Below are 12643 nucleotides of genomic sequence, written 5' to 3'. Positions count from 1 at the left end.
AAGAAATCGCAGACTTACTTATGCGAATTTATTGTACCATATTGAGCACCATTTTCATAAATAAATGCTAAAAAATTTATAACATCGGTAACAGACGGCTTCAAATAATTTATACAATGATTATTGGAGTAAATTAACCAACTCTTTAAACAACTGTCATATTGCTTGTAAGTATTTTCTGAAAGGGATGACATTATAATCTCTATGGACGTATCGTTCAATAATTTCTGTGATAACGATTTCCGGACAATTTCACGGCAACCAATGTAAGCGTCTTGTTCAAGTTGTGGGACAATCTGAAAGGAGATTTTAACAAGTTAGGATTTGGTTCAAAATGTATGAAACTCGACGTGGCAATTTTTCTCAAAATTGGAAACCAGGGCTGAGTAGGCCAATATGGCACAACCAAAATTCCTACGGCTTTATCTAATATAATTTTCTGTAAGGTTTTTAATATGATGGAAAAAGGTGGAAATGCGTAGAAGAAGGTATTATTCCACGTGATTGTAAATGCGTCTACTGCCCAGGCGTCTGGGTCGTTCTTCCACGACACATACCGGCGGCACTTAGCGTTGCTTCGGCTAGCGAACAAATCTATTGTAGGATAGCCGTAGGTATTTACAATCACTTGAAAAGCATCATCACATAACTCCCATTCTGTATCAGTAAATTTTTTGCGCGAAAGATGGTCTGCCTCTATATTTTCATGAGTATTTATATAAGACGCAAATAATATTATTTTTCTGTCTTCACACCATTGCCAGGTGTCGCGACATATGCTATTTAAATGTGGGTATTGAATACTGCCCATGCGATTAATACAAGAAATGGCAGTAACATTATCAATCCTTAGTAACAATTCACAATTTGACACGTGTTTTGCAAATGTCTTTAAACCTAAAAAGGCAGCTATTAATTCTAGGCTATTAATATGCATGTCTTTTTCATTATCTTTCCAAAAACCGTAAACTTCCTGACTATTACAAAATGCTCCAAATCCGCTTAAAGAAGCGTCTGAAAAGATCTCAAATTTAAATTTGTTAAATCTAAAGGGATTGTTGGACCCTACATTGTCAATCCACCAATTAAAATCATCTTTAAATTTACTAGGCAACGAGATTACTTGATCGTAATTTGAGTTTTCTAAAAGGCAAAGATATTTATGTCTTTCAAATTGTTTAGTGTACAGCCATCCATATTGGACGGCTGGGCAGGCGGATGTCAGGAGTCCGATAAACGCGGCAAAGTCGCGTAACTTGCATTTTGTAAGTGATTTAAACTTAATTGATTGTTCTAGTATTTTAGCTTTCTTATTCTCTGGGAGACTAAGTGTCATGTTCACTGAATCAAATATAAATCCTAAGAATTTGCATTGCTGTTTTGGTGCCAAACAGCTTTTCTCAACATTAATTATGAACCCGAGATTTTCAAGCATATTTTTAGTAAAAGTTACATTCTCCTGACATTCTAAGTAAGTTCTACCAAAGCAAAGTATATCGTCTAGATAGATAACTGACATGTAACCATTTGATCTCAAGTTTTCTATAACAGGTTTAAGCAGTTTAGTGAAAACATATGGCGCAGTACATAAACCAAAAGGAAGTACATTAAATTTATATAACTTATTGTTATATTTAAACCGAAGAAACCGTTGGTGATGTTCATGTACAGGGATTAAAAAATATGCGTCTTTCATATCAATAGATGCCATAAAACAATTTTTGGTTATTAGTTTTGACGCTGTCCTATAATCCTCCATTTTAAAATGTTGAGGTTTTATAAATTTATTTAAACATTTTAAATTTAAAATAAACCTTTTGTCGCCATTTGGTTTTGGAACAAGAAATATGCTTGATAAAAATTCGTTATCTACGTGATCACATTCTGAGATAGCCTGCATTTTTAACAATTACCCTATTGCTTTAGAATATTCAGTATGCTCAGTATCTGATTTCGGATAAACACTTGGAGCATCAGGACGAAAAGGTGTACAAGTGAATGGAATTTTATATCCTTGTAACCATGATAAAACTGTCTGATCGTCCGTGATTTGTTCCCACTGTGAAAAGTAATATCGAAGCCGGCCGGCGTACGCTACCTCTGCGTCTATCGTCTCCTGCTCCTCCAGGCCGGGCGCTCCGCGGTCCCCCGTCGTTGAGAGCCGTGGCCGTGGCGTGGCTCGCTGCGCTGCGACTGGCGACTCCTCCCGCTGTACGAGTAGTCGGCTTTCGGCCTTATTTTCCGAGGCGTCGTCTTCCAGTTTAAACGATTATTGCCATTGTAACGATCCGTTTTCACGAAGTTATTTATGTGAAATTTGTTGGAACGAAAATTTTTTGCTTGTTTCAGGTCGGCTCCGGACTGTTTTATTGTTTTTGCAGATTTTAATTTCTCGGATACATTATCTCCAAACAAAAACTTGTTGCGCTTGGTTTCGCTAAGTACATCTTTCATATCAGGGTTAATCGCTGAAATGACGAATCCGCGCCTCGTCTTAGTATCCGAACAGTGGCTATCACACAGGAGCCTGCAAGCGTCGCTAATCGGTTTCAAGATCTTGGTGTGTTGTTCTTTAGCAATTATTAACTCGGCCGCTTGATTAAGAGCGGCAATCGCTATGGCGATCTGATTTTGTTTCATCATAATGGCGTTGTCTCGTTTTACCAGATTTTCCGCTAACGCCGTTCTCACTTCCGGATTCAGCAATGGCGCAACTAATAAATCACAGTTTTCAGGAATAAGATAGGATTCAGTTAATTTATCTTTAGTCTCTTTGACTAACCCTTTATCTAGAATCTCTTGCCATCTCGATGCTAAATCTTTATGTGTCGGTTTCCCCATTTTTATTTCTGATTTCGGTGCGTCGCCTAACACTTCTAGAATCTCATCATCGAGATCTGTAGAGTCTTGTGTGTTCACAGGATCAGAAGTCGAAGGCGCATTAGTGACAGTTGGCGGCGCGGGCGCGGGCGCGGGTGGCGGCGGTGGCGCGGGAGTCGATGGCGGTCGAGGCGCGGGAGTGGGCACGGGCGCGGGCGCGGGCGCCGGGCCCGCGCGACGCGCGGCGGGGATGCGAAGGCACATAAATCACCTCGATCGAGGTTTTCTGACACATCGCTATCTGATCCTAAAACAATTAGTCTGTCTTAATACGCGTTATGCGACATCAGTTCTGTATGTATTTTGTGAAAGAGATAGCCCTGATGGCGTCTCGCATCACACATACAAAGTAGGGATTAATCATTTAAAATATATGACAGAGATAGCCCTGTTGGCGTCTCGCATCATAATTGGACATTTTTGCGTGAAAGAGATGGCCCAGTTGGCGTCTCGCATCACGAGTGAACACTAGCAATTTCAATATGTGCAGGCTTGTGTAGCTTACGAGCTACTTACACACTTAACATCATTACAAATTACTTTATACGATATGTATAATATAAAAAATAAAATATCACCATTATGAGGGTATCATAACATATAAAAAGAAAAAAATATTTTTTGAGGGTAGGTTATTGACAAACTCACCTTCATTTTCGTGATCAGAATGAATCATGATTCTTTGTCGCTTGGAATTTCGTAGTAATTGTAATTCCAGTAATTTAATCTTCCTCCTGATGTTGTCATTTTCTTCACACATTTTTCGTTTCGACATGGTTGATAACAACCAGCTAACAGTTTTTAAAATAAAATCGTGTGACGTGCGAAGGCTATGAGCACGGAAGCACAGAATGAATATCGGGATACACGGTATGGATCGGGGAACTGAGGAGTGTTGCCAGTAGGGGATTTTTAAACCTCCCTACTTTAAATATCCGTGCAAGGCTGTGACGTGGAGCCCAGCTACAACATGTAAACAAATCGCTAAGAATGAAGCTAGGAAATATAATAAGAAGTACGTAATACCTGTCTTAAAACAGATTAATGTAAAAAAAATCTGTAGGTAACTTTCCCTTCTTAAATAATTGGTAAACAAGATAAGTAGGTATCAAAAATTGTCTTAATAATGTAATTAACACTCCTAGAATAAGTATGTTTATATTATTTTAAAGTGTGACTTATGAATTGTCGTACATTGGCCTACTCTATGGTACTGTTTTTAACGTGCGAATGTTGTTTCTGTATGAATTGCAGGTCGCAAATCGAAGGGCATCCCTCCGGCCTGACCGGGTCACCAAGAGGGTAAACAGCGCTTTCACTTCAATTTCCAACTTGTCCATAAGTATATTAAGTTTGCCGAACACCTATAATCACGAGTGGATAGTTTCTAGTCTTGAGCATTGCTATTTATGATTACATTCAAAGTTTGACTATTCCCATTTGCCTGTCTTTTGAAATCTTAGTTTGAAAAGTGATGTTTGAAAAACAACCAATCGTGTAATGGCAACTATGAAAATGAAGTACTTAGTAAGTATAGTTGCCACAATATTGTTAAGTGTTTTCCCTCCCTTTTCCCTTGCCGAAATTTAAAATGCTTCTCTTACATTAATTCACTCACTGTGTTAATTTATTACTATGTTTTATGTGAGTATTTTTAGATCAAGTTTATACATATAGTGTTACACACTAAAAAGAGAAACGTGAGCACTTAATGGACGTATATGTTGCTTTGGCTATGGTGACAATGACTTTTCAGCTTTATCTTAGACAACGTCGCTTAGACGGTTTGTTTATATCTTGCCTCAAATCGAGTTCATCTAGCGCATATTCAATGAAAGCCTATTCTTATTTATTTATTTAAATTTTATTGTACAACCAAAGAAACATGTACAAATGGCGGACTTAATGCCAAAAGGCATTCTCTACCAGTCAACCATTGGGTTAAACAGAGACATATAATTATGTTGGTGCAGGAGAAATAATAGCTAACAGAAACAAATATAATCGTGACATCAAACATAAATGTACAAAACTAAGGTTGAAGACTAATACTGTATATTATATTCTTACTGCTGGGAATTCCCCTTTTTCCGATGAGAAGGTAAGAAATAATAGATCTTGCTCTGCCCTTGGGTTGCCGCCATTCCAGGTATGTATTCCTTTTGTTAAATTTGTTTTTACGGAATTAGGAACATGAAAGTTTGGATTTAATTCAATAAAAGGTGATATGATTGTTATTTATTATGCCGCTACACGTCGTAGCTGATTAGCAGAGTAGTAGTAGTAGTAGTAGTAGCTGAAGCTGAACCTATCGAAGAACAGACAGGTCATAATTTTAATCGTGTATATTGTTGGACACAACTTTTTTATCAATATGTACCTACTGCTAATAAAATAATTTAACCTTAAAAAACTGGCATTTACTTATGAAAAAATATAGGCTATTAAGTTAGGACAGCTTTATTTAAATAATTTAAAGACCGCTGCTATTACAGCGAACTGATTTATGAAAAAAGTTTTACAATCTTCAAACCAATTTATGAAAAGTTTCTTTTTTGTTTTACGTGCCGAGAAAGAAAGCCGGACAAACTGACTTCATTAGGACGGGCAATACACTCTTTGGAGTAATTAAGCAGTCATTGATTAAGTTCCGACCACAACTCTGTAATAGACCTAGAGGAATTACCGTCCTTAATTTCTAATTATTTGACACTTTTACACACTGGTTAAAGGTACCTGACATAGAGACTTGACGGGCTACTATTTTATGTGATACTATGGTCGGATTAAGATAATTTCGAATATTTGTATGTATTAAGATGTATGATTTGCTTTGTTTCATAAGTAAAGGATTGTAAACGTTGCGTTAAAGTTTGAGTTGAAACCTACTGTAGTAAATGGGACTGGAATCGCACTGCTCGGCTCAAACTTCCGTACCGTAACACTGTTATTTAGAGTTGGTTATGGTTTTTAAGGTTCCGTACCAAAAAGGTACAAAAGGAACTTTATGGCGCCGCTCTGTCTGTCTGTCTGTCACATTAATAAATATCTCGAGAACTACGTATGATATCGCTTTGAAATTTGGAATACTTATGAACATCGTTAACCTCTACAAATTGATAGTATTATTTTTATAAATTTATTAATATTAATTACAGAAAATGGCCAAAATGAAAGGGGGGCAAACTGTAAATTTCAAGTAACTAGGTCAAATGGGGTATCGTTAGAAAGAGCTCAAATTGTACATATCAAAAATATTTTTTATAATTTTTTGGTTGTGGAAAAAAATGTTAATTGAAGTAAAAAGTAAAAAAAAAAAAACAATTTCAACACTCTTGTGTGTTTATTGTACCTATATTTTTTAACAAAATAACAATAAAATTACCTGGTTTGAAATAGAGGCAAAATGGTTAAAATCGCTTCACGCAATAAACAATTATTTAATAAATAGCATCTTCCATACTAGCTCGCGCGCATTAGTTTACTCAATTTGCCGATAGATGACGCTGTACGTTGAACGCTCATTTCCTACATCGCGTTTTTCCTGATATAATGAGGTCGGTTTAGGAGCGTCCTTGCGACATGTCGTAAGTCGTAAACTATTGAAGTCGAATAGTCTTGATTTTATTTGGACGTTGTCTAACAATAAAATTGTATATTAAAATATTACTTGTTATGTGGGAAATTGAGTCTTGAGGGATTTAGTCAAGTCTGTAGAGTTCTATGAATAACATTTTGATGATTCAACCATTGAAAGTTTGTACGGAACCCTCGGTGAGCGAGTCCGACTCGCACTTGACAGGTTTTTTTTTATTTAAACACTCTCTATCTGACCCGGAGCCGACATAGTGTGGTCACCCTACATGATACATTTGTATGAGAAAAGTTATGTCTGAATATCTTTAAAACCAGACAACGAATATAAAATATTAGATGGTGGATATTTAGTAAAAAAATTTACTAAATGTTGAAGTACTTTCGAGTGTCTGTGGTGCTACAAATCTTAAGATATTTACATTTTTAACATTCTCAAAACGTGTGGACTGAGTGAGCACTTACAAAAATTTATTATAAAAAAACCCACGTTAGTGGTTCGTTTTGTATTTTACAAATTCCCATTTCACTTTTACTAAACTATACACATATAATAGCGGTCTAAATCTTATGTTTTTCATCAAAATTCGGCTTTTCAAAAGTGTGAGGATTGAGTGAGCATAAGAAACTATTTGTAAAAAATTAAATACGTCACTAGGTGATCTAAAATTTATAGAGGTAAGTTGGCATATTTTTTACTAAATGTTAGTATATAAATATTATATGTTAAATGAATACATTCACTGTTTTCGTTGGTAGTTTGTGAGAACTGAGTGAGCACATGTTAATGACTGTATCTTTTGATTTATCTTTTTACAAATTCAGAGATTCGTTTTACAATTGTTTTAGAACTTTTACTAAATGATCAGCATATTTTTTTTTATTTTCGGAAGGTGCTCACTCAATCCACACGCACACCTCTCTATTTAGGTCTACGCAGTAAATGAAATAAGACCTATTTATCATGCAGAGCAATGTTTACTTTCCTCAGAATAGTAAGATTTTATTATAAAGATGCACCTATAAATATTGCCAGGCACTTTTAACGTATTTTGCAATATCAATTTATTTTATTATGATTTATGATGTATATGTTCATACATCTTAAGAAATAGATAGGTACAGTACAGTAGCGGAAAATAATCTACAGCATTTAAAAAAATACTATTTGGGCAACTTAAGGTTCATTTTTAAAACAATTCGTACGCCCGAGTTATGCAGGGTAGCTCTGTGGGCCTCAAATAGTAAAATAATGACTGAGTGTTCGTTATGTGTAATGTCTCTAATCCGCATCAGGTTCTCGTGGCTCCCCACGGGCCACGTGCAACGAGTCCTAAGACTCGTAAGTATTCAAATATATATTTGTAATGATGATCCAATAAGTAGGTAGGTCAAACGTCGGTCGTAAATGTATGCCTCATCTCAGTAACTTATCTGTCTATAAAATTTAATCAGGTATGCATTGTTACCGTAATAGCATAACAAATTAATTTTCCGGGTTGACAAAACCTTAAAATTAAATTATTATTTGTTATCTCAAATTTTAAACAGATCTATTAGCATTATAAACATCGACGTCTTGTGAGAATTTAGATTTTTTGTACGAACAAATTAGTTGGACAGTTTTTGTAAATCATTTAATTTATGACATTCGCGATAAACAATGTTTAATGAAAAAAGTTCTTAAATATTTTTTTTTCACGTATAGCTGATAAAAAAGATTAGAGAGAGATTATTATCTAAAGTTGCAACCTTGTGTGTTGCCTTTGATTTAAAATACTTAATCCATCATCATAATCCTCCTTGCGTTATCCCGGCATTTGCCCCGGTTCATGGGAGCCTGGGGTATACGTAAAATACTTAACCCATAAATTTAATTTTCTTCCTTAAATGATTTCGATCGCGATATGTCTCATTATAGCATATTTTATGAGAAAAATTACAACTTTCATAGTAATTATTAACATTAATATTTTTATATCAGGTTAATCAGGTAAAACCATATAGGTAGGTATTACTTTGTTATTTCATCACATCTGCAAAGACACCTGAAAGACGTGTCTCATCTCTTGAATATCAGACACGTGCAGTCGATATTTAATTATACTATAAGTACCTACCTATGTATTGTTTCTATAATCGTGGGTGTCTATTAATGAATGCTTTGTCAAAAATTAATTTCATCAGGGCTTTACGAAGTAGGTATTAAGTTAAGGCACTGACAAAACCGATATTAAAATTATTTGAATAACGTGGGTGTAAGTATATAGAAAGTAAACCAATATCTTTTGTTTTATTTTTACCTAGGTTGCTATTTATAGACTAATTAATCTCTGAACATTAGAAATTGAAGAAAATCTAATCAGTCTTGTCAAAACTACTAAGGAAGATCAGGAGGGCGATTTTTGAATCTCGCATACGGGATTTTGTCACTAAAATACCGGTTGAAAACGGTGACTTGCTTATTATTTTCACTGACAATTTTCTGAATTCGAACGCGTGAGACTCAAATATCGGCCCGCTGGTATTAAATACTCTCATAATATTATGAAAGTGTGTAGAGCGAAAGTGGTTTGTCAGAATCGTAGTAAAATGGAAATCCGTAATCTCTGCCTACCCCCCTGGGAAACAGGCGTGATTGTATGTATGTATGTATTTTTTATTCTATTGCCCGGATAAACTACGGCTGTTAGGATAAATTCGGTCGGACACTGGCATGAACCAGACAGGCGTTGTCTGACCACACTTTTTTAGGGTTCCGTAGTCAACTAGGAACCCTTATAGTTTCGCCATGTCTATCCGTCCGTCCGTCCGTCCGTCCGTCGGATAATCTCAGTAACCGTTAGCACTAGAAAGCTGAAATTTGGTACCAATATGTATATCAATCACGCCAACAAAGTGCAAAAATAAAAAATGGAAAAAAATGTTTTATTAGGGTACTCCCCCTACATGTAAAGTGGAGGCTGATTTTTTTTCAACCCCAACGTGTAATATGTTGTTGGATAGGTATTTAAAAATAAATAAGGTTTTACAAAGATCGTTTTTTGATAATATTAGTATTTTCGGAAATAATCGCTCCTAAAGGAAAAAAAAGTGCGTCCCCTCCCTCTAACTTTTGAACCCTATGTTTAATAAAAAATATGAAAAAAATCACAAAAAAAGAACTTTATAAAGACTTTCTAGGAAAATTGTTTTGAACTTGATAGGTTCAGTAGTTTTTGAGAAAAATACGGAAAACTACGGAACCCTACACTGAGCGTGGCCCGACACGCTCTTGGCCGGTTTTTACTGTCTTCGATAACTTCTATCACACTGCAAGTTTCCTAATAATCAATGTGGTAATTTTTAATGACATTTTCCACCACGTTTATGCCAGTTTGAAAAATTGGTCCCTTTAATTCCGCGGCTCATCAAGGGCACTTGTATGAAGCTACTTAGTGGTTTTGTCTCTTCACAGCAATCATTTTCTATCTTATGAGGTAGGATTTCATGCAGTCGGCCACCGGACCATTAGTACTACGAAATCATTCTGAAAAACACATTGCCTCATAAATAATTTATATCAAGGCCGTCAATGGCGACTTCAAGTCCACTTCTTTAAATGGTGAATATAATCTTATGGTATATGATATGAATATTAGAACAGAAAAATATACATAGGTAAATAATACCTACATAAAAAATTGTGTCATACAAAAAAAAGGTTAATACTAAGTATCAGTATCAGTACCTACTAGTGGCAGTATTTATATGAATAAAATGCTATACACATAACAACTAACAAAACATCAGTGGACGAATATATAAACCTTAAATTTTATGTATGCACATAATATGCTTATTTCATTTATAAAGACATATTGACCGGGATATAAACCGTGATTACCTTTTCAATTTTTTATTGAGGTCCCGATATTTCGACACTATTGCATGCATCACTATCACGGGAAACTGAAGACGGCGGGTGGATGTAAAAAAATCAAAAACCTAATCACGGTTTATATCCCGGTCAATATGTCTTATGAAACTAACCGTGAATCATTTAAAACTTTTATTTATAAAGTTGATGACTTTCTGTGACCAACTCAGTTACATCCAAAGTCCCCTTCGCGAAAACCCCTAATATTTTGTCTAACTCGATGCGTCAATCAGAATCAATCCCCTAGCATATCTGAGAAGCAGAATTTTACCCATCGCTAATGTTTATTGCAAAGATAAAATACATCCATAACTGTCATGGCCGCTAGGGATGACTCCGGATATCCGTCGATGCGTCACGGCTAAGCCGGCCCCCGTACATTCTGTTTGTGATTCTGCCCCTTGTTAACTGAGTTATGTTATAGAACACAAGTGCTTCTCGTCTGCGACCCTCTGAATAAATCTTATACTTGAAGGAGCGCGGAATTTATTTCCTTGATAATGTTTGCTTAACCAAGAGCAATTTTTCTTGATTGCTTAATATATACAATGCAGGCTATATACCTACTATTATAAATACTACACAGTCAGAATAATAATTAGGTAGTTATCATTTTGCAAGTTATGGAATTCAGATTAAAAAGGAAATTTATTAAAATATGACCAGTGCCAGATCAATCCAATGATGTAAATTCACAAAGGTGTGGTGTGACCCTATTTTACCTAATTCTTACTGAATAGTAATTTGTATACTATATAAACTCACACCTAAATGTAGGTATGTTCCACAACGAATTTATATGCACAATTAAGATAACAACTAAGAGGAAATAAAGAAAAGAAGAAGTAAGGGTATCAGTACTAGTTGGAAGATTGCCCATACAACTAATAGCACAACTATGCGGCGCCAGGGAGGCTATAGGTTTATGTAAGCATTTTTCGTGTCGGTTATATTTTGAACAAACATGACAAGCTTAACAACTGATTATTGATGTTACCGTTCATCATAAATATACTTTAATTTCCCATCACCATGAAAACGAATTGTGCTTAATATACCTAACACTGTATGCCAACATTTAAGATTGACTTTAAAATGATAATATATCTTAGTTAACTTCTAGGTATACCTACTTATACATATATTCACTAGTTTGTATATACGAGATTACGTCTTTGTTGTTTGAGCTTCCGCTTTTTTATTTATTTTTCTAACTAGTGGTAGGTAAACAATAGTTGCGAAGTTGTTCTTTTGTCTTTTATCATTTTTCGTTACAAAATAAGATGATTCCTACTTTTCATTACCTTTTAAAACAATTCCATTTAAACTTTTTACAAGTTGTCGGTAAAACTCAATAAAAATGCTAATTGCAACTCACCTGTCGTGCTGCTGCATGAAGTCAATAGCGCTATCCATATGACACAATATAAACGTATAAAAAGAGTCATCTTGGCATTCACATGAGTGGTAGTTGTCATCGAATTCATCTATGTGTTTGAGTGTAAGCTCGTGTCGTGGTCGTGGTAGACGGTAGGGCGGCGAGCGAGCGTCCCATCTCTGGGAGGGTTCGGGAGGCACTGCCGCGGGGTGCCGTGCCGTGCCGTCGCTCCCGCTGTCGCCCGGCACCCGGCGCCCGCGCCCGGCACCCGGCACCCGGCACCCGGCACCCCAGCAGATAAACAAGGGCGCGAGAACCGGGAACAGGCAGACAAGCCGTCTCGCTAGCCATCCAACGGAGATTTGTTCTGGACCGAATATTGTTATAAGACAATGCGATTTATGTTAATTCAATCATTGAATTTTCTTGAATCCCGTGACTCCTTTTCGAGATATTTACATGAAAAGTTAAAATAAATGCACCTTCATCATCATAGGTATGTTTTAAAGAAGCATTGAGAAATGAGATCCAAGTTTTATATTAAGAACATGCAACTTAGTAGACTTCCGCGGTAAAGAACAGAAGGATTTTAACCAGGCTTTTCTGAGACTAAGTTCTGAGACTATTAGTTTTTAGTTGTATGTTATGTTTTCTTTAATTTAGTTTGACGATGCATTTTAGTTTGACGATGCAAATAACTATTCGTAACCAAGTTATAAAAATATAGCGTTAAAAGTGGAACTGGCACAAGATGATAAAATTAAAGAAACCCATAATATTCCTGTTAGCTGGATATCATCCACCACAGCTATGAATCCAGCAGCCTGCTAAAGCCAACGCTCTTCAAATCGGGTAAAAAACTTAATTTAACG

General features: G+C 35.8%; 1 protein-coding gene across 5 annotated transcripts in view; it reads right to left on the bottom strand.

Moving 5' to 3' along the window:
• Positions 1 to 12643, bottom strand: part of LOC125236427 (lachesin-like) — a 148897-nt gene that overhangs the window by 33540 nt on the left and 102714 nt on the right. For 3 of the 5 annotated variants that reach the window (XM_048143232.1, XM_048143240.1, XM_048143248.1), the window contains exon 1: positions 11772 to 11983. The exons of the other annotated variants lie outside the window; for them this stretch is intronic. In XM_048143232.1, coding sequence (XP_047999189.1) covers positions 11772 to 11880 — 109 coding nt within the window. In that variant the 5' untranslated portion in view covers positions 11881 to 11983. Of the gene's footprint in view, positions 1 to 11771; positions 11984 to 12643 lie in introns of those variants that run through there. 5 annotated transcript variants of the gene reach the window in all.

This window comes from Leguminivora glycinivorella, chromosome 2, assembly GCF_023078275.1.
Source record: "Leguminivora glycinivorella isolate SPB_JAAS2020 chromosome 2, LegGlyc_1.1, whole genome shotgun sequence".
Taxonomy (NCBI): Eukaryota; Metazoa; Arthropoda; class Insecta; order Lepidoptera; family Tortricidae; genus Leguminivora; species Leguminivora glycinivorella.
Note: the sequence above shows the minus strand (reverse complement) of the source record. Positions and strands in the feature narration are given on the sequence as shown.